This window comes from Galleria mellonella, unplaced genomic scaffold (genome assembly GCF_026898425.1).
Source record: "Galleria mellonella isolate WM207_F2 unplaced genomic scaffold, CSIRO_AGI_GalMel_v1 utg90, whole genome shotgun sequence".
Taxonomy (NCBI): Eukaryota; Metazoa; Arthropoda; class Insecta; order Lepidoptera; family Pyralidae; genus Galleria; species Galleria mellonella.
The window spans coordinates 2,572,481-2,594,788 of record NW_026442172.1 but is presented as its reverse complement, the minus strand read 5'-3'; the positions used below and the strand labels follow the sequence as shown (position 1 = coordinate 2,594,788).

At 33.3% G+C, this 22,308-nt stretch overlaps 1 protein-coding gene across 3 annotated transcripts; it reads right to left on the bottom strand.

The window, feature by feature from the left end:
- Positions 1-1,047: 1,047 nt before the first annotated feature.
- LOC113523525 (transcription factor SPT20 homolog) lies at positions 1,048-20,753 on the bottom strand. Of its 3 annotated transcripts, none has more exons than XM_052902399.1 (18): positions 20,550-20,753; positions 20,206-20,454; positions 19,287-19,442; positions 18,859-19,098; positions 18,238-18,459; positions 15,973-16,125; positions 14,819-15,128; positions 13,779-13,918; positions 13,104-13,207; positions 12,841-12,901; positions 11,790-12,008; positions 11,223-11,372; positions 10,992-11,124; positions 9,212-9,465; positions 8,284-8,472; positions 7,609-7,807; positions 5,400-5,606; positions 1,048-3,592 (listed from the first exon to the last, which is right to left on the bottom strand). In XM_052902399.1, the coding sequence occupies exons 1-18, from the start codon at positions 20,583-20,585 to the stop codon at positions 3,507-3,509; spliced, it is 3,108 nt and encodes a 1,035-aa protein (XP_052758359.1). In that variant the 5' UTR covers positions 20,586-20,753; the 3' UTR covers positions 1,048-3,506. The 3 variants fall into 3 exon arrangements, with proteins under 3 accessions (XP_052758359.1, XP_052758361.1, XP_052758360.1); XM_052902401.1 differs by having other exon boundaries at positions 11,790-12,005; XM_052902400.1 differs by having other exon boundaries at positions 13,104-13,204.
- Between the last annotated feature and the right edge of the window lie 1,555 nt (positions 20,754-22,308).

Below are 22,308 nucleotides of genomic sequence, written 5' to 3'. Positions count from 1 at the left end.
AGCGAACTATATGGAGCAATAACTGCAAACAACTGACATTGAAATTCTATTCGACTTTATATTACATTTATTTTTATATTACAATCTAAAATTTTTATTTGTTATGTACAATGACTAGACCCAAACTCCGTACAATCCTGTAATATCTCCTTTCAAACACAAATGAAACATGCAAATCAGTACAAAACTGGTGATATTGCGTAACATACAAAATATTTTTTTTATAAAACACTGGGGGGTAAATGAGCATGCGACACACCTGATGACAAGTAACTACCGCTACCCATGAGCACCCGCAACACCAAAGGCATTGCAGGTGTGCTGCCAACATTTTAAAAAGGAATACGCTCTTCTTGAAGGTTAGAATGTCGCATCGGTTCGGAAATACTACTGCTGAAGTGTCTTGAAAACGCATGATAGAGGACCGCCATACATCGGTGAACTTTAGTTTGTGGCAGATTGTACGCAGATGCATAAAAATGAAACGTAGAGACGTTTTAATAGAGACTAGTAGTTTCAGTAGATCGAGTCGGATAGTAAGGCGTTGATAATCAATAATTCGGGCCGCCTGACTTTGAATGCGGCCCAATGGTAGAAGCTAGTACTGTGGCGCACCTGCCTATAGCCAAAAACAGTATTCCATATTATGGCCGAAATTAAACTTTATACTATTGCATGCGGTGTTTCGGCATAAAATACCGTTTCACTCTATTGAGCACTTTTAACTTTTTGGAGATCAACCTTTTCCTCCAGATGACCGCAAAACTGGACATCGCTGGATATATCAACGTCAAGGACTAGACTCGACTTATTATCAAAGGAGAGCGCTTTAACCTTTTCCTCCAGATGACCGCAAAACTGGACATCGCTGGATATATCAACGTCAAGGACTAGACTCGACTTATTATCAAAGGAGAGCGCTTTAAAACTGAGGAGATACGATAAACAGCATCTTTTTTGCGGTGAACGCGCTGACTTGTGTCTTCTTAGGGTTAAAAAAAATAAGATTACTGTCAATGTGAAACTTTGATTTCGTTCCTCTTAAAAGAAAGCTAATAAAAAAATCTTACGCTTCACAATGCGCACATAAAGTTATCAAATACTTTTTATTATCAAATACCATAACGTATATTATTAAATATTAAAAAAATAAATAAGATCATTTGTGTTTGAAAGTTGACAGGTAAAGCAGCCATTGTCAGTCTTAAGTAAAAAAATTACAAATATGTGCATAGTTCTATGCAAACAGTATGTACATTATCCGTTAGAAATATAATACAATGCCTATATGAACACATTTCTGATAACTATCTTCATTTGTAACAGCAATAGTCTAGAAATTATAATTAAATTAGCTTCTGCCCGTCACTTTGCATAGAATCCAATAAATCCCTACCGAACGCATCTCATTATCAAGGTTGTTTGTACAGTTTTGGATTCGAACAAAACACGAATTATATATTTAAATTACAAAAAACTACTGTGATAATGGTAAATTTTTGCAGTTTACAATAAACGAAATGTCACTATCCATTTATGAATCTGCTTTCGATACGAACGCGTTTCGGCATTTCAAAACTTCGGTATTTTATTTTATGGTAAAGTTTAAAAACAACGTTTACCAAATGTGAACATATTCTATCAGTATAATTAAAACCCAATTAGTAGACACATGTAGTTTTAAAATAAAACTGATCTTCTAACTTGTATGACACAATGAAACGTAATCGCATGTTATATCCTGTAGTAATTTTAATGCATTTCTCGTACAAACATGCATAATACAGACAACCGACCGACAGACAGAAATTTCAAGGATCATTATTTTTTTATATTAAACACTGGTCAGTTTATTATTTTTACAAAAGATCGATATGTCACCATTGCTGTTAATGTTACCATTGCAAATAAGAGACTCATGATAAAAATGTTAATTGTGCGCGTGAAAATAACAATTATGAACAAATGATGAACATAATTAATTGATGTTAATATTATTGTATTATTATACATTTTATGTTAATAATAATGCATCTAAAATATTATCAATTGAGTTTTCCGATATATTATGTACATATTATTATGTCAAATTAACCGCTAAAATGCACATAGCTGGCAACTTGAACACCGAGGGATCATAAATATACCTTAAAATCTAGTTTGCATTGTTTTTAATTACATTTAACAAGCAAAACTAAAAAGTACTAATTTGATCCCTATTTTATTGAGTATTACGGTTATCGATACCGCTTATCACTTGTTTTATTTACAAAACCCATCATAATATAACATAAATAGTGCAATATTATAATCGTTGTTGCAGGCGGCCTCAATGGGCCCTGTACACGTATCTCGATTTATATATTGTAAAAGCATAAATAATAATCGCTCGATCATATATTCTTTTAACGTTATAATAATAATTACAGAATTATATTTTGTGATGCTTATAATATATAAACCTACATGTAATACATATTTACAACGAAATTCAACGTATATCACGCTCGAGTAATTGCAAAGTATTGTACTTTGATACACATATCAAGGTTGGTAAAGTTACATTAATCGAGCAGTCAGGCATTGACAGCACAGTTCATTATAATACTGGCCAATTAATTCATATCAGATTAATTTTTCTTAATTATATTCTTAAGTACCAGTACAATGTTACATTATTTATAAATAGGTACCTTTATTACCCTTGGTAAATTCTCTTAATAATTTTACAACATGCAATCAGGAAATATGGTTTGGACAAATTTCGTTCTAAATTACGAACTTACGTTTAAAAACCGATGAGACATTACTTGTCTATCCTTAATATACCAAATAGTTAACGTCCATTCAATTTCCATATGTAAATTTCAAACAAATTAACAAGTCTAATATCTACCTACAACATAGATATATACAGTTGTTCAACAAATCCATCAACAACATTTTTTTTTAATTAGTAAAAGTATTGGTACCTTTAACACTTTTAATAACCATATCAACACTTCAAATTTATGTCATGATCATATAATTTCTAATGTCAGAGTTATGGTAAAATTAAATTTCATATTTATATTTGTGACTTTCAAACAATAAAAAATACATGATTGAGATGTATAATAAAAAAAAAGTAAGATAACATGATTAAAAAGAAAATGACATTCATCATAGTCAAATATTTAGATTCATAACTGTCAAATTTGACAAATTGTCCAATATTATTTGCGGTGCCGTATTGGTACTGTCGAGCCAAATCGTTAAATATTTTACTTATACCTGTACGTACGTACCTGCAGTCGGATAAAATTTACATGCACACTAACCATCGTTTATATTGCTGATGTATTAAAATGTGTTTAGTCTCTTAAAAGGATTGTAAAACACTAGTTTTTACCTGTGGAATTCACCTTAAGCAGTCATCTTAATTTCATTACATCTATAATAAATTTACCTACTGTGTATTTACAGATATTCACTAAAACGGCAGTGTACTACAGTTTAAATATTTACTATGAACTATCCGCGTTGGATTTTCGCCTCACTTGGTGCGCATTTAAAGCCTGCGCTTGGGCCTGAGTGATGAATTGAGTGGTACCTGAAAAAACGTCATTTTGTAAATATATTTTGACGTTGATACAATATGACTACTATCAGAACTTAAGTAACAAAAATGCTTTTTTATCACACTTGTAAGTGTATTATACTAATTTTTCAATAACTGAGAACGGAACTACTACTAGAAAATCAATTAATTACCTTAAGAATTAGTTAATTTTCAATACTTTTTTTATACAACTTAGGATGGCAAACAAGCTGACGGCCCACCTGATGGAAAGTGGTAACCGTCGTCTATAGACATGAGCAGTACCATGGACACTATTTCGCCCATGATATTCCCCCATGCGTTGCCTTTCCTGAGGACTCAGGTGTTATTCCTCTGTAGGTACCCAGTAAATTCACGCCATATTCCACCCTTCAAACCAAAACACAGCCATGCAAACACAACTGCTTCACAGTTGAAACACGAATGGGACAGAGGTACCCAAGTAATCAACTTTGGTACAAAGTCTCCCTTTCAATACGTTTTATAATGTTAAATGCTGCGTTATGAATTACATGGACCGTCCGTATGTCAGTCCATCAGTCACAGCGCTATATCATACTAACGGCTAACACTATCGATTTGATATTTGGAATAGTTTCACATATCATTAGCCCGTACATATTGCATTTGCAAAATTTTAAAATTGACCTACTAATACTAATGGAGTATCACATGAAAAGGCTTCATTTCTATATATTTTAAAACTGATTTTTATTTAGTTTATGATGCTTATAGAGTTTTTCAGTTGTAATTGAAATTGTGAAAAACACTATCCCCCCCCCTTCTTCGAAGCTTCGGAACTGAAAAATCTTAAATAATTATAATTTATAAAGGTATAGGTGAATATTACAGGAAAAATAAAACGATATTCCTAATTACCACCGTTTTTGAGAAATTATCAAAAAAAATCCCTCAAAATCAAATATAGTTAATAAACAAATATATTTATAATTTTGGCCCAAAATAAAAAAATACATATTGTAAAATCAATAATAATAATAATTCTCTATTTCGTATGAGAAATGTAATAATGATAATTTTAGTTCATATTTATATATGGAATTCTTGGCGGGCGAGTTCAACTCGCATCAGACCGGTTTTTTAGGGTTTCGTACCTCCAAAGAAAAAGACGATACCCTTATAGAATCACTTCGTTATCCGTCCGTCCGTTTGTCTATTTGTCAATGCTTTTTCTTAGGAACGCGTAGAGGTATCAAGTTGAAATTAATATCATATACTCAAGTCTGCAATCTCTTAAAGCAGTGAAAAAATCAAGCTTCTAAATTGATTATTTTCCATTTATATCGCATATTTTGACATACGCAAAGGTAATCAAAACCTATAGGATACTTCCCGTTGATCTAAAATCATGAAATTTGGCAAGAAGCGATGTCATGTAGTACAAGTAAAGGAAAAAATTCGAATACCGTAAATTCGTAATTATTTCAAAAAAAAATTATGAAATAGATACGGAACCCTCGTTGCACGAGTCCGTCTCACACTTGACCGGTTTTTTATAGGTATATACATCTTTACTAATTTTATATTTAGGTAAAAATAGAATGGTAACCTCGTCTATTCTAATAAGTTATACTGGTGGGATACTAGAGAGATAAGGTCAAGTCAATAACACCGCCATGACGCATTTACCTAGATAGTTTTCAAGGAGAGTACGTGGACATGAAATGCCACTAGCACTGTGGACTAACGTTGGCCCTACTAAGTATCGCTTTGTCGTTACGGAGTCCATAAGAAAGCAATACGTGGTAATTAGAAATCACAGTAAATATGACCGTACCTGAGGGTGCGGCGGCGGGCTGCAGCGTGGCGATGGAGTGCACGGCAGGGCCAGCGGAGGGCGCGGCGGTGGCGGCGGGCGCGGGCGCGGCGGGCGCGGCGGCGCGGGGCGCGGGGCGGGCGGCGGGCCGCGCGGGCCGCGCCCCGCGCACCACCTGCACGGCGCCGCCCCGCACCGCGCCCTTCACCCCGCTAGACATCAGGTGAGCTATAACGACAAACAATATGCTGAGATCGCTCATACCGGGCCTACCAGTTTTTTTTTTTGATGGGTGATAATGGAATGGTAATCCCGCCTGCGCTAATAGGATACGCTGGCGGGGCACCAGTGAAGAGTGATCGATGACAATGAAGATAGGCCAGTTAGCCCATCATGATGAATCTGTCAAGAATTAACCATGATAGTTTCCAGGGAGAACCGCGAGGAGGTCGACCTGGTTGGGTATATTGCTAGCAATGGTATTTTTAATCTCCATTACTAACAATCCCTTTCCCCCCGGCCTGCCACAGTTGGAACAATGTTGTTGGAATGGCGTTTCTCTATGAAACTATGTTACCGAACTGTAAAAAAATCCATGATGGCCGATCATAGCCATCTTGAATAGGCACCATGACAGTCTGTGTTGTGGCTTCAAAAACAGAACTTCATTCATAAATATAATTTTTTTTTAATATTAATACAACTAATGTGTTTTGATAAATTACGTATTAATAGATAAAAATATAAATAATCTTCAGTATAATATATTATACTTGTAATAAAGAATAATCGGCGATTTAAACCAGTGAGTAAACAATAATTATAATTAATATAGTTAAGTATAATTAAAGTTTGCATGTATTATCTAATTAATTTATTCGTTCATATAGTAGCAAAGCTATTAAGTATTTCTATGCTATATTAAAAATTTTACTGAATTTGTAAAATGATCTAAAATCCATTAGTGTTATTCCTACTATGGTTATTTATCCATATAAACTGAGATTTAATTATAAGTAATGATATATTACGAAAGCAAATAGTACTTAAAATCATGTATGGATAATTAATTAATTGTATTTGCACTATACAATTTCCCGTTAAAATGTCACCTTTTAAAACAATTTTAGTCATGTTATAGTTATATGTAAATGTAATAATGTTATTATTACAAATAGGGCTATTTCTTCCGTTAGACTCGACACAATATTTCCAACTATTGTTTAATACGCCAAAGAGAATTTGCATAACTCACCTGTCAAAAAAATTTATTAAAAATTGTAGTAGAGTAAAATAAAGTAACTAAATACATATATAATACTTATTTTATTGTCCATGATTTTTGTAAAATTGGAAAATTTTATATTATGAAAAAACTAGGTTTTTTATGACATCTGTCGATATCTTGGATGGAAGCATATATAGGTACAGCACTTTTAATAAGCATTTAGTTTTCTTTTTTTTATACTTTTTATTGTGTTGTTACTTTGAAAAGGTAACATACATTTAAAAAAAAATTCTCCCAAGTTTCGTTGGTATAAGACCAGTGCCAACGCTTATAACGTAGTGATTACTTCCTCTGCTGTTCATGCCGAAATATGGCGACATATAAATTATTTGTCACATTTCAAAAACAAACTATTTTCAATCTTTCCGATGATCATTATTTAATATATGTTTTGATAGAATAATAGTATTTTATTTAACTGTATATTTGTTTATGTACTCTAAATATTAATAACAGTAGCACTTCAGCTACCCACTAACAACATGCTTTCTAACTGCATTGGGTTGACTGGAAAAGATCTCTGTCAGAGATAAGTCCACCCTTGCTCACAATATTTATAAATGCATTAACAATGTAAATTACAAGTGCAATAAAGAATATATATAAAGAAAATTGAACCGCGTTTAATTTTACTTAACAAGTACTTAACAAGCTATCAAAGCAATTGATTGTCTACAGCTGAGAATTATTACAAATTAACAATATATACTTGCGTAAGAATACCACTATCATAATATATACCATTAATATTAATACATAAATACATTATAATATATAATTACATAACACAAGTATAATAATAACTGTATAAAGTCCGCGCGACATTCGTGTTACACAAGTGTCGCATAGAATTGTAATTCAATAGTTCCGCACAATAATAACGTGATAACACAAAATTATTTTAAAACGCGGTAAAAGTGTTACTTTAAATATAAAACTCACCAATAGGTAACGATAGCACCGACGGCTGGTTGGTGAGTACAACAGACGTGGTGGAGGGGACGGAAACAAGCAGCCCACTAGGAGCACCGGACACGTTTAGGGACAGCGATATTGGCGCCGACAACCCTGGTATCTGCACTTGCACATTCTGCAAACCCTGAATGCCTTGCAGCCCTTGAAGGGATGCTAAACTTAAACCCTGAAATTAAAATATTACTCCATTTATTAATATCATTATAAATAACTTAAGGCGTTATATCATTGAGATACTGGCAAGTGATAGATACACCAAAATATAAATTACATATTCTTTGAAGTAATTTATAGTATGCAATATGTAATATGGAATAAACAAATTATGCCACCAATAATATATAAAAATGCTTTACGAGTAATAATTGAGTTTTATGCTTGAATATCTTTTTGGCTAAATCTACTTCCTAATACAAGTGGCAAACAAATAGGTAGATATGTTTCCGTTATCATCTCATGCTTAGGGCAACAATAACAAATTTAACAATAGATTCATACTACACTTGTCTAGGGCGACTGATCTAAACTGGCGGTAGAACCATAAGAGTTTGTAATAGACTAAATAAATACAGATTCAATAGAATATAATTATGGAAGATATTTCATTTCATTCTTAATTTAAAAAGTAACTGAAATAAAAACCTGTAAATGGCAGACTGGTTGCGCTTGTGGCTGCGGTTGCGGTTGCGGCTGCGGCTGCGGTTGCTGTTGCGTGGCGGGCACAGCGGTTTCCGAACCGATAAGTCGCTCGAGCAACGCGCTCTCACTACTCGACACGTTTGTGGACTCATTATCGCGCGTGTACCCGCTCATCACTTGCACGCCCACACCCTGCATATGACGTATTCGTAATTTTATAGGTTTTAATGTACATAGTAAAAATTATAATTACTATCCATAATATTACGAGTTTAAACATGGAAATAAAAAAGATCTTGAAGGCCAACATTATTAGCCTATTATTTCAGTAATATTATTATCTAGAACATTAAACTTAATTAATGCATGGTACCCTAATAATATTGTAGAGTTAATAACATTAAAATAATTATAATTGCCATATCTAGTAATTATTTGTGCTTCAAAACTATAGAATATAAACATCACTAAGGTCTCAGTAGTTCAACTCTAAAAAGGAACATTATAATGCAATGATAAGTAAGTTTATACACCTAATAACTCTATCATTTATATGAAAATTGATAGAAATACAGAAAGCATAAGGTTGGATATGAATCAGGTCATTAAAAATGTAATAAGAACAAAGTGGCGCGTTCATAGCGATGCAATTACATCAATATCGATGAATAATATCGGAGGCAGACATTATATCTTATATTTACATTATTTATTCTTATTATTCACATTAAGAAGACGTTTCTCGATATTCTCATTGGAATGGAAAAAAAGAACGGATTTCGCGTGATCGAAGTAGCAAATCTCTATTAAAGAATCTATACATATTGAATTCATAAATAAAAACTTACTCTGCTTTATATTTGAAATATGAAAGAATATCTAAGTTCGAAGATGTGTTCAATGATTGAAATGATAATGACAGGAACCCCACCTGCTGCGTATACGCAGGAAGAGGGTGTGAGGGATGTGCAGCATGTGCGGCGTGTGTAGGATGCGAGGCGGTAGTCGCAGGCACAAGTCGAGCCCCTGCTATCGACACGCGGCCGAGCAACTTGTGTGCATCGAGCCCGTCGGATGATGACGTCACGTGCGTCATAGCAGCCGGCGCGCTATTCAGCAGATTCAGTATTGTCGCGTTGCTACTCGCTGTGCTTGCTACGTTCTTGGCCGCATTCTGACTTGCAGCTGTGGATTATAAGAATAGGTGTTCATATTTTTTTTTTATACAACGAAGGTGGGAAACGTGCGAATAGCCCGTCTGATGGTAAATGATTACTGTAGCTTTTAGATGTTTGCAACACTAGGGATATCACGTGCGCGTTGCCGAACCTGAAAAAACCTTAATAAACCTGGAAAAACCTCGGCAAAGAAAATCCTTTTGAAACCGCACTGTACGTGACCATTTAAGTTCAAGCATTCGATAATGATTTTCCTGTCGATGGCGACCGATACGATGATAAAATGTGGCTGTGGGCATCATCTCAACCAATGTCTCGGAACACAATTCATAAAATCAAGTCAAACCGTTAAATCAGTAAATCACAAGATAAAACAAGAACTGACAATTCTATTGACATAAGGTTCTCTCTCTGTGTGTGTGGTCTGTGTACTAAGAAATAATTACGCTAATAATGAAATAATTGGCTAAATTTGTGATCAGTATAGGTATGTAAACTTAGAAATTACGTGGTAATATACCTAACAAACAATAAATTAATGATTAAATTTCCAATTCAGTTAAATTATTGTGTCCATATTTAGCTTGCATATACAGAAACATCAATGTCGGCTATCATCTTACATTCCAGATAAAGATATATAGCAGTAACATATATGTGTATGTATATATATATTATAATATGTACTTTTAATTATTAAAGTAAAATTTGAAACGTTTTGTCTTATATATAAAGTATGTCATCAACTAATAAATGTAATTATGGAATGTATTATAAAGGTTATGACTGACGACTATGATATTTTACAGGCAAAGTTTTCGGGTGGTATTTGCTCTAACGACGATTGACCTAATCAACCGAAAGTTGTAGAAACATATAACGTCAGAATAGTCAGTTAAGCATACTTTAATTATAATAATAATTTATAAATTATATTTAATTATATAAATAATTTAGTTAATAATAATGAAAAATATTATTATTAATATAACACGGATTATGACTAGCGACATTTTTGAAGATAATATTTTTGTTTTTATCAATTTTAATGTCCGATATTAGTAAAATAAGTAAAATATCAATACATACAATATAATGATGACTAATTAAATAAAGCATATTTACATCCAAGCATAGCTTTTTGTTTCTTAAAAATACCTATCATGAACATAAAAATTATAATAATTAAAACGAGAAATGATAACTATTCACCTATTATATTGTTTACTTAATTTTATATACACGATAAAATCATTTCCCTTATTTTAATGTTTAAAAAAATTAAAAATTAATTACTAAAAATTGGTATTGTTTTAATAATTTTGACTTTCTAAACTTTTTAATTATTATTTTGACAAAACGTATTTATTTCCTTAAAAAAAATCATATATTTTTATATTTTTTTTGCCCGGAAGGATGGTGTATTGTAGGGATAGCCTTAACAAGTGTTGTGTATATTAAGATAATTCCTAATAAATAAAAAGAGTACTACAACATAATTCGCGTAAATAAATAAATAAATTAAAAACTAACCTTGCTGAAACTGCTGCGCTGAATTCATGAGGCTAGTAACAAGTGCGCTTATTGCAGGATTCGTTGTTCGGGGCTTTGTGATGGTCGCTTTCTGTTGTGTTGACGACGTGTTCGTATACTGAATGTTTTGTACCTAAAAATATTTAATAAGTACATTAAAATATGACAGAAAAAATAAATTCATTATTGATAGAAACTTTTCCAACATCATAATGTTATATATAACAATACCTGTGATGTGCCAGCAGTAGACATAAGCGGATGCTGTATATGTATGATGGCCGATTGCATCTTTTGAGGATTCAGCGGTTGTTGAGGATTGGTAAGCTGCTGAGCGAGTAACTGGTTGGATGATGCCTGCGTCGAATGGATATCATGCACCTGTCATTGTACAATGATTTCTTATACAAATTGAACACTATATCGAGTCATAAATACGTATAAATACGTTTACAGTTAAATTATTAGAGCACGCAAGTATTACACCATAGTCCGCATGAACGGCACCATGGACGTCATATATTATTTTCTGATATTCATCAACGATAATATTCATGACTATAGGCGACAGTTAACGTTTTCCACCAGGTGGGCTGTCAGGTTGATTGATATTCTAAATTGCATAAAAACAATTCCCTCTCACAAGAAAATAAATTAACATTAACATTTAAAATTAACCACTAAATGTACATTATTTAGTAAAATTGCATGACAAACCACCTTGCTAAATGTGTCAACGTTCCCCACTACGCTAGCGACAGCGATCATGGCCTTTACAACGCACTTGCTGTTATTTACCTGAGGCGATAACCGTGGAGTACTGGGCGAAGGCTGTTGCTTCAGTGCAGTCTCTGCTGCTACACTGCCAACACTGCCAACACTGCTCACACTGCCCACGCTGCCCACACTACCGACGCTGCCGACGCTGCCCACGCTGCCAACCGTGCCCACGTTCCCCACAACGTTGCCAACAGCAGTCACGCTGCCTATACTCCCAACTTGCTGCAGTTGTGCCTGCTATCACAGTATATCGTTACATATGAAATTAAAACAAATACAATTTCTATATTATCATCATGACGTCATTCCGTCAATCCGTTATTGTCTCACTGTTGACAACCCTCATAACAAGACAATATTAGCCTGTTGTTACTATAGCTAATACTCTATACGATATAGGCCGCAGTCCAAGAGCTTCGTATAGTTTTAACCTTAAATGTATTTATTTATATTTTAAAATTTTCTTTATATTGCAAAACATAATAAAATAGTTTATTTGTTTTGTTACCCTGATTACCTCTTATGATATCGCAAGATTCAAAACTGTAAAGAATGTTTCACATAAATTATAGAATATATATTCTTATGATGAAACCACATAAATAGAAAAAAATTATATACAAAAACAACAAATGTAGGAGAATAAGGATTTCAGACAGCATATATCATAGTAATTGATCTACTCAAGTATAATACTTGTAACTTGAGTAGATCATTTAGTAAATATAAAACGAAAACATTCTAATATTAATTTTCTTTTTACAATTATAGTAATAATAATTTAGAGTTGTGTTCCACAGAATACACCAACTTCAGTTGTGGAAAAACTAGATTTTTTTTTTATTTAAAAAACTAAACTACTGAACTGATTATGATAAAATTTGCAGACGACTAATCTGTAACTATATCCGTTCAGATAAAAAAAGATTTTCCCAAATCGATTCACAACTGACGGAATTATGAGGTAACAAACGTAAAATATATAACAAACATAAAAAAAGAATTAAGAACCTCATTCTTTTTAAAGTCAGTTAATTATAATAATATATAGATATAATAATTTACTAACCAGGATCGGCAACTGACGCGTGTTTGTATGAGTGTTGGGTGTGGGCGCAATTGCAGATGTCCTGAAATATATATCTTATATAGTAACTAACAGAAAAAAATTATAGATTTTTTCATAATCATAATTTTGAAACAACAGGGTCGACTTTGAGACGCCATTTCTCTAAATCTATCTCTTAAATAAATATTTTTGTTTTGTGAATGATCCTAAGGGAAGGAAAACTAAGTCCAATTTTCATATTAACAATTAGAATGATTACTCACACAATAGGTACTGTGGTAGCGTGAGTGTGTACGGTTGCGCTGCTAGCCGCCGCGGCGGCCGCCGCCGCCGCTGCTGACCGTTGTAACATAAGTTGTTGACCCTGCTAATGTTTTATTGATGTTTTTAACTTTAATGGGTTAATAACTAACATGTGGCCTAATGCTGTTTCAGATAAATAACGCTGAACTTTAATGATACTAGAAATATTACTAACACAATATATAATATACTGTGTAAGTATAATATATTTAAATATGAAATATGCGGTCTTTTAAACATTTGTTATAAATTACGTTGAGTGTTTTTCTTTATTAAACAGTTTTTTTTATGGATGAAATAGAATGGTAGCCTCGCCTGCGATAACGGAATACACTGTTATATCATATATTATGTATCCAAGAGAAACCGCGAAGAGGTCAACCTGATAGGATACATTACTAGCAAAGGCGTTGTTAGACCCCATCACTAACAATCTCTCTCCCTTCCTTACTGAACAGTTAGGCGGGTTCTTAAATTACCATACAAAGTATTTAATGTCGACTAGATACGATTTCACTACCTTCAGGGTCTAGAAATCAAGGTAATACCTACACCGCTAGGCTAATAATCTATAAAGTTAGTATTTTACCTATTTACCTAAAAATGATGACACTATATATCATTCAATAACATACCAATTCTCTCATGCTTCCTGTAAATGACACTCTTGGAAGTTGTCCAGGTACAATGTGCTTTATTCTGACTGATTTACGGCCTTCTTCTGTAAATATCTCGGTAAATTGTTGTATATATTTGTTTGCTTGTACTCTTGATCCTATAAAAATAAAACGTATTACAACAAGAAAATTGTATAAAGATATAATAAAAAAATACAATATAAGAAATATATGCCTTATTATGAGATATTTATGAGTTGTTATTAATTATTATAAGTGTCCTCATAACTGCCACAAAGAACTGTCCTAATCACCTTATTACATTGAGCACTTACAAAAGTAATATGGTTGTAATGTTAAAGTAAAATTACTGTTGGGTAAAGAGAAGAGTGAAGGACAATCCTGGTTCACGTAGTCCCAGCGTGTTGGTCTTTTTATACGCGTTCTTGTTTTACTGCAAATTATCCAACAGTTTTGTTGATTTGCTAATGTTTAACCGGATGGTGCGCGGAGATTGCGGCTTATTGAGTAGTACGCGACTGATGGAGATTTATTTGTAATCATAGTAGAACTTAATCTGCTCGACGCACAGTTAACCTACAGATTGATTTGTAGCCATCTACCCTACTTGTGTTCCTAGATTTGATCGAGAATATGGATAGGTAAGGAGGGTAAAGGATATTGCGACATTGCATTCGAAAATGTTTAAGTTTACATAAAAATTATAAGATTATATTAACCAATTACAACATTATTTTTCTAAACTTTTTGCTATAATACCTAAAATATTATCTAAACCCGAAAGTTTAAAAATAAAGGAAGGAGCTTTTTTTTCTTTACTTTTAAACTTTTGTGTATGAGAATGAAATAGTAAGCAAAAGTAAAAAGAAAATAGGTTTTATACCTATTGTTGATAATATCACTGACTGGCTTTTTCTACCTAACTCGAGTGATGTGTTTAACAAAAGCTTCAATATAGAACTCGAATCTAGACTAGAATCTAGTAGAAACCACAACCAAAGAGAGGATAATATTTGCGTCATACATCTTACACATACCTAAAGTAAATCTACATGCGGCTCCATTTCTTTCTCCCTCGACATGATCTCTATCTACATATAATTCACCGAGGAACTCTTGATCGGACGGTCTCTGCAATATCGAGAGCTTTATATGGAAGAAACCGGCGCCAGCATGCGGTGATGTCTTCTCTGTTTCCAGAATATACTCTTCAAAGAGTTGTGGTTGGCAGTCTGGAGTTGGCCGGGGACGCTCATAGGCGCGTGCTACCCGAAGCGGCCCACTTGGTTCCGATGGCATAGCCAATGATAATGGATCCATTCTCGGTGGTTCTACTGGCTTGAAAACCTTAACAAAAAATCATTAATCACTATCTTCATTGTATTCTTAACATCGATTGGTTGCTATCTCCTTTTGTCTCACTTACAGAGGTAAACGCTCACAAATTAATCGCATTGTTAATGCTTATAATATTATACTAATATCAATGGAATTGAAATTAGGAGATAATATAAATCAAATATTATCATGAGCAGTACCATAGACATAACAGAGTATACTGTTTCGCCCATGATACCCCCCATGCGTTGCCATTCCTGAGGACTCAGGTGTTATTCCTTTGTGCCCTGTAAATTCACGCCATATCCCATCCTTCAAACCGAAATACAGCCATGCAAACACAACTGCTTCACGGAAGAAACACGAATGGGACAGAGGTACCCAAGCAATCGACTTTTGTACAAAGTCTCCCTCTGGTGAATGTCTACTTGAGGTCAAGGAATAATATATTTAATTGTTGTTAATATTGTATTTATTTATAGTTGGTAAATAATTATAATACTAATTTGTCTTTGTCAAAAAGTCTTTGGTTTTGAGTAGATCATTGATGGGATCCTTGACTATGTGTTGATTTTAGTACCTCTTTATATTTTTGTTTTACACATATATTTTACACATAGCTTTGGTATAATATAATATAATAGAAACTACACATTGCCATTTTATATATTTTGTTATATAGTAATATGTGGTTAATGTTACTCGGAATAGAAGAATAAAATATATTGTTGTAGATATATACTGTTGATATTATTGAGTTTACTGTTTGTTAATATTAATAAATTAAAAAAATAAAATAAAAAACCTTTATTACAACTATGCAAGTTATTACATATATAACCATGCAAGTTACCTCTGGAGGCTTCTTAGGATATTTCGATGATAATCTTGTAGGAGGCACTGACTGTCTACTATTCTTCACTCTCTGTTTATGTATTAATTCAAGCAACTCCAGTCCATGATAATGTGTGAACTGATCTAATTTCCTTTTTCTATTCACTGCAACCTGACAACATAATTGAATTATAAGAAATTGTTAATAGTTTGATTTTTTTATACTGTCACTATAACTATAAAGGTGAGTGATAAATGAATATTTATCTATTTACTAAACACAACTAAAAAGTTCTAGACTATAAGAGCAGAATCATCATCATATTACCTGTCAATATTCAAATATTTTTCTACAAATATTAAATGAAAATCATATTCCAATAAGAATATAATAGAAATAAAAATATTTAATGCCAGAAAAACACAATTATAAAAGAAAATACAAAAATATTACATAAATAAATGTCTCATATTAGGCAAAAGGAACTGCCTCAGCTCATGCTGTAAGTGCCCCAGTGCAATGTGTACAGCTATACAGCGCTAATTTTCAGCCAGTCCTTTCCTCTCTTAAGAAATAAGTATTGATTGAAATAATTCATAACTGTATTTGAACTCTTTCATTCTTCATTTGCAAAGTAAAATTTGGTAGAAACAGTTATGACAAAAGATATATTTTATATATATTTGTACAGGGTGGCCCATAAGTCCTTAGATATTAGATATTATAAAAAATTAATTAAAATAAAACTAATTACACTATGAATAATATTTTTATTTGTAAATATAGCTAGAAAAACGGGAATTATTTTTTGTAAATAACGTCGTCCAAATGTAATCCGTTACAGTCACGGCACTCTTGCAAACGCTTTCTGAAATTGTCGATGACTGCGCGGCACGTCACTGCTGAAATGCTTGCCATTTCTCTGCGGATGTTTTCTTTTAGGTCATTAATTGACCGCGGGTTAGAGTCGTACACTTTAGCCTTAAGGTAGCCCCACAAAAAAAATCCATTGGAGTCAGATCCGGGCTACGTGGTAGCCAGGAAATGTCTCCTCTCTTAGAGATAACTTTGTTTGGAAAAAGTTGACGGATAACGGGCATAGCAGTATTGGAGGTGTGGAAAGTTGCTCCATCTTGTTGAAACCATGTTCGGGCATTAAAGCCTGGAAAGTTTTGCAATTTTTGTGTGAAAAACTCCTCGATCATGGCCACATATCGCTCCGAAGTAACAGTAACAGCACGCCCTCTGCCGTCCTCAAAAAAGTAAGGCCCTATGATGCCATGGGCTGACATAGCGGCCCAAACTGTAACTTTAGGGCTATGTAAGGGCTTCTGGTGCTTAAGTTTTGGATTAATCGGGCTCCAATAGCGGCAATTTTGTTTACTAACATGTCCGTTAATGTGGAAGTGTGCCTCATCAGAGAACATTATGTTATTGAACGAAGTAAACCGATTAAACATTTCATTAACATAATTCACTCTCTGAATAGCATCAGTTTCTTTTAATTCTTGCACCAACTGAATTTTGTAAGGGTGCATAAGTAAATCTTTCTTCAAAATCCGTTGTAACGATGTCCTGGATACGTTTAATGCACTGGAACGCTTACGAATTAACTGTGTAGGATTTTCACGAATAGATTGTGCCACTGTTTCGATGTTTTGTTCCGTACGTGATGTCCTTGGGCGACCCAACCGCGGTTTATCTAACGTCGAACCGGTCTCCTCGAACTTAGCAACCCAATTCTTAATTGTTTGGAGAGCTGGGGTGTCATCAAAGTTGTGTAAACCTTTGTGTTCTCGAAATTTACGCCTCGCAACGGTTGCCGAATTGTTGTTTTGATAAAACTCGCGCACACAAAACGCACGGTCCGCTCCGGTGAAACGCTCCATCGCGACTAAATTCCCAGAAACCGAAGTTACTGTCCCCGCTTCCCCTGCACCGCTCACGCGCGCCGTTTTCGTTTAATTCAAATTTTACTTTTCTAAGGACTTTTGGGCCACCCTGTATCACACATACAATTAGTATAAGTTCTTAATAAATATTACACATGTACACTCCATGTTTATATAGAAACATGTAATTACAAGTAAACTCAAGTAATGACCCTATACTAAAAAACAAATGTGAAACCCTCCGAAAATACAATGACGAACTCAAATGTATTGTAGAAAGTCAATGAATGCAGTTGAGTCAACACAGTTTTTTATAACATACAATAGTGTACGGCAATATAAAAAAATTGCCATTAATTAACGACTAAGATGATGATGATGAAGATGATACCTGCGAGAACCGTTTCGCCTGACGCCTGATCCGCGGTGTGTTGAGTAATCGCGGCGCGGCGTGCAGGCGTGCGGCTAGCAGACCGACGGCGGGCCGCGGGTCGAGGCACAGGGGCGGCGCGGCTGCGTGGACTAGGGCCGCTTCTAGCGCTTCTAAGGCACCACGCTCCTCCCCCACCCATCCGCACCGACCGCCGATGCACATCGCATCCGTTATTATACTCTGTACATGACGACCAGTATATTAATTATAGCTCAGAATGTTTTGAAAACAATTTATATGGAACTAGTAAAGCACTTGTGTTGTAAGTTTAAAAATAAGTAGGGCACGACTACAGAGAGAGATGGAAGGATAGTATTCCTTCCGTATGTTATTTATTATTATATTTTTAGAGTTGACTATCATCATCTACCTTTATTTTTGTTGTTCTAAATAAGAATAAAATATTTAAGAATGGATTTTCATACATCACAAAAATAGTACATACTACTAATGTGGAAATTTTAAATTCCATAAAATATATATTTATTTCTTTCTTTCTTTTTTAAAAACTAATCAAGATGTGATCTAGTCAAATTATATATCAATAACAATTTAAACTATATTTTTTATTATGCATACCTGATTTGTAGGCCTTAGCAAGACATGGTGAGTATCACAAAGAAAACTAGGGTATGCCTGCCTGTAATCCCTTATCTGAGCTATTATACAACCGGAGTAAAAAAGGCATGAGTGTTCAGATTCCAACAGGTCAAGCAATACAACTGGTAACTCTTCATTGTCTATATAACTCAAGAGCTCTTCCTCTTCATATGGCCATCGTGGTGTTTCTATCAATGTCTCATCTTGAGCTGAAGATGCCTGACATATAAAATGTTAAATGTATAATTAAAAATACCTTCATATCAATAATTAAACTGAATTCTTTTAAAACTATAATGTTTTTAATTTTTTTTATAACTGTATAATTACTGAATCAATGAGTCCAGTAATATACAGTACATTGATCCTGTTGATCTTCTTTATATTATTATATAATAGTTACTTACATTAGCATCTGGTGGATGCAGATATTGTGTATTGCCATTAACTCTAAGAGACAATGAGTATCCTTTATTTCCTGGATACAGATTAATTATTAAAGTATTTAAATTATATGTTGCCAATAATTTTTCAAGTAGATATGATGATGTCTTTAAACCTTGCTGTAACAATTTAAAATAGATTATTATAATAAAAAGAATATAACAGATCTATTTTTCATAATAGAAAAGCTACCGAAATCATAACAATAGTAAAATCATAAATTGATCATTCATCATCAGCCTCTTTATTATATTTTCAGTACTCTTTGTTATATTTAGAGTATTTTGTAATAACTCACACAAGTTTTATTGAGAAAGTAGTTTGAGGTGGGGTGCCCCTCAACTCTTCATAACTTTTTCTATTTCACACATTTGAAAACTGGCACTTAAAAAATATTTAATGATTTATAAAAATCATGTATTAAAAGTAAAATACCTTGCTACCTATCTTACCTTTCTATACAACATTACAATTAGTAATGTTGTATAGAAAGGTAAGTTCACTATCAACTTTATACTACCTACCTTTCTGTATATCATTTTGGTTGTGTTATTTGAATATCCAATGATGCTCTAATATAGAATCACAATAGTCAAGACCCTTTTAAATATGAGAGCAAGTATGAGTAGATATAAGCAATCAATATGTTAGTATTTAAAAAAACTGCTACTCGAAAAGTATTCATTTACAACAGTTGAAACTTTATCTATCCATCCATAATCATTGTCTCTGACTAGAGCTCATCAGGTAAAAGTACAACTAGTAAATAATTAATTAATTAAATATTAATAATGAACTTTAAGCTTTAATAGCAATGTATATGACTAATCAGTTATAAATATACGAAATTAAGATATATTCAATACAATATATGAAACTTACATAGTTCACTTGTGATGATTCGTCTCTACTCAAATCACTGTATAATTCATGAAGTTTTTTAAATAAATCAAACTTTTCGATCTTAGATGCCGTAGATCCAACAGAATTCCTCTGAAACTTCATTCTAGACTCATCGACAGACTCAGTAAGATGCATTTTATCATGGGTCCAAGTCATTTTATGGTCTAGGGCACCACTGTCAAATTGTGACGAAGTACTATTCACATGTTTCGCCCGGTTCAATATAGACTGAAATATAAAGGTTTTTCATTAAATAAAGAATGAATGTCACATCATATTAAGTTACAAGGATAAAAGTAAAAATATTGTGCGATCTAAAATACCTCAGCTTCCAATGCCGCGTGAATTAAACCATCCATAATGTCATTAGTTAAAACAAATATGTAAGTGGCAGTAATATTTTTAAATGTATTTCTCCATATTAATAGTTTATAGCTTAGTATTAAGTCATGATTTTTAGAAAAACTAACATGTTTTATTTATGTTTCACACTGCATGACAGTAAAATAACATGTCTAGTCCGTCAACATTTTTGACACTTCAATCGAAACGAAAAGTTGTACCACAGAGTCACCAAAAATGTTTTTTTTTTTATATACATATATAATGCTGCTGACATATTTAGAAGTTATTCTTTATGAAAAGAACTATTAGAGATTATTATTAAAATTTTGTAAAGGCTTTTAACTGTGTTAAATATATTAGCCTCGTAAACTTAGTATAATATATGTTTGCACTGCACAAAATATAGGTTTTGCTTTAGGAAGTATCTATAGTCTGACATTAGAAATAATAATTGGGAACTCGATCCGAGAAAAAGCGCGGGAAACGTTTAAAAAAGCGGGAGTGTTTTTTGATCTTCTTTAAATTAATTTTATTTTTAATTATATAAGGATTAGTTTTATTTATATATTGTGTATTAGATTGTATATATAATTGTATATTTTGTAGTAATAGTGTTTGTTGCTGTAAATATTGGTAAGTAAATTACCTATATTAATTAGACATTATGGATCCACCTATAGACCCTGGGGGGACAACCCCCCAGGTGTCTGCAAATATAACTATCCCATTTAATAATAGTTTTGATATATTGGGTGAATCTAGTATGGACACAGATGGTTCTAGCGTTGCAAGTTCTAAACGTAAGCGAGTACGTGGCGAACGTCGCATTTGCAAACATTGCAATAAAAAACGAAGGAGGCACACCAAAGGTCTCGAATCTAAAATTAAAGATAGTGATTGTCAATGTATTGAGGATGAGAATCAAACTCTAGTATCAATACCAGTTGTAAATAATACCGAGTCTGTTAAACCTGCTTCTCCACCCAGTACTTTAAGCAGAACTTTATACAATGCCGAGGATGTAGCTCCTTATGTCGTTCATGTACAAAAAAATGAAACACATCCTAATGATAACACTACATTACATCCTATTGCATTTGGTCGCTTTTTACACACTAATAAGATAAATAATATAGTGAATGGTAGCCTCAAAAGAATAGGAAGAAACCGTTTATCGCTTTCTTTCTCAAATTTTGAAAATGCAAATGCATTTTTAAATAATAGTCACTTAGAAACACATAATTTTAAGGCATTTATACCTTCTTTCCATGTAACCCGTATGGGAATTGTGAGGGGTATTCCTAAAGATTGGACAGAAGAGGAAGTAATCCAAAATATATCAGTACCTATAGGTTGTGGGAGAATTCTAAAAACCAGAAGAATTAAGAAAAAGACCATTAATGAAGGACAACCAAGTTTTATTAATACTGAAACCATTGTTATTACTTTTGATGGACAAATATTACCAAAAAGAGTATTTATGTTTTACACATCATTAACTGTAGATTTGTACATTTACCCCACTATCCAATGCTATAACTGCTGTAGGTTCGGACATGTCAAGATGCAGTGTCGTTCAAATCCTCGGTGTTATAAATGCAGGCAAAATCATACAGGTGATAAATGTGAAGTAGATGAGGAAAATGTTTCTTGTATCTTGTGTAATGGTTCTCATTCAGCAATTAGTAAGAAATGTCCTGAATATGCACGTCAGAAAGCCATTAAAGAAACAATGGC

Excerpts from the sequence above, each read along its gene's own strand:
- LOC113523525 (XM_052902399.1), bottom strand. The coding sequence starts at position 20,585 with ATGGATGGTTTAATTCACGCGGCATTGGAAGCTGAG. Across the intron at positions 19,443-20,205 it reads AATCATCACAAGTGAACTAT|CAAGGTTTAAAGACATCATC; the intron begins GTAAGTTTCATA and ends AAATTGTTACAG. Across the intron at positions 7,808-8,283 it reads AACCAGTCTGCCATTTACAG|GGTTTAAGTTTAGCATCCCT; the intron begins GTTTTTATTTCA and ends TTTTAATTTCAG.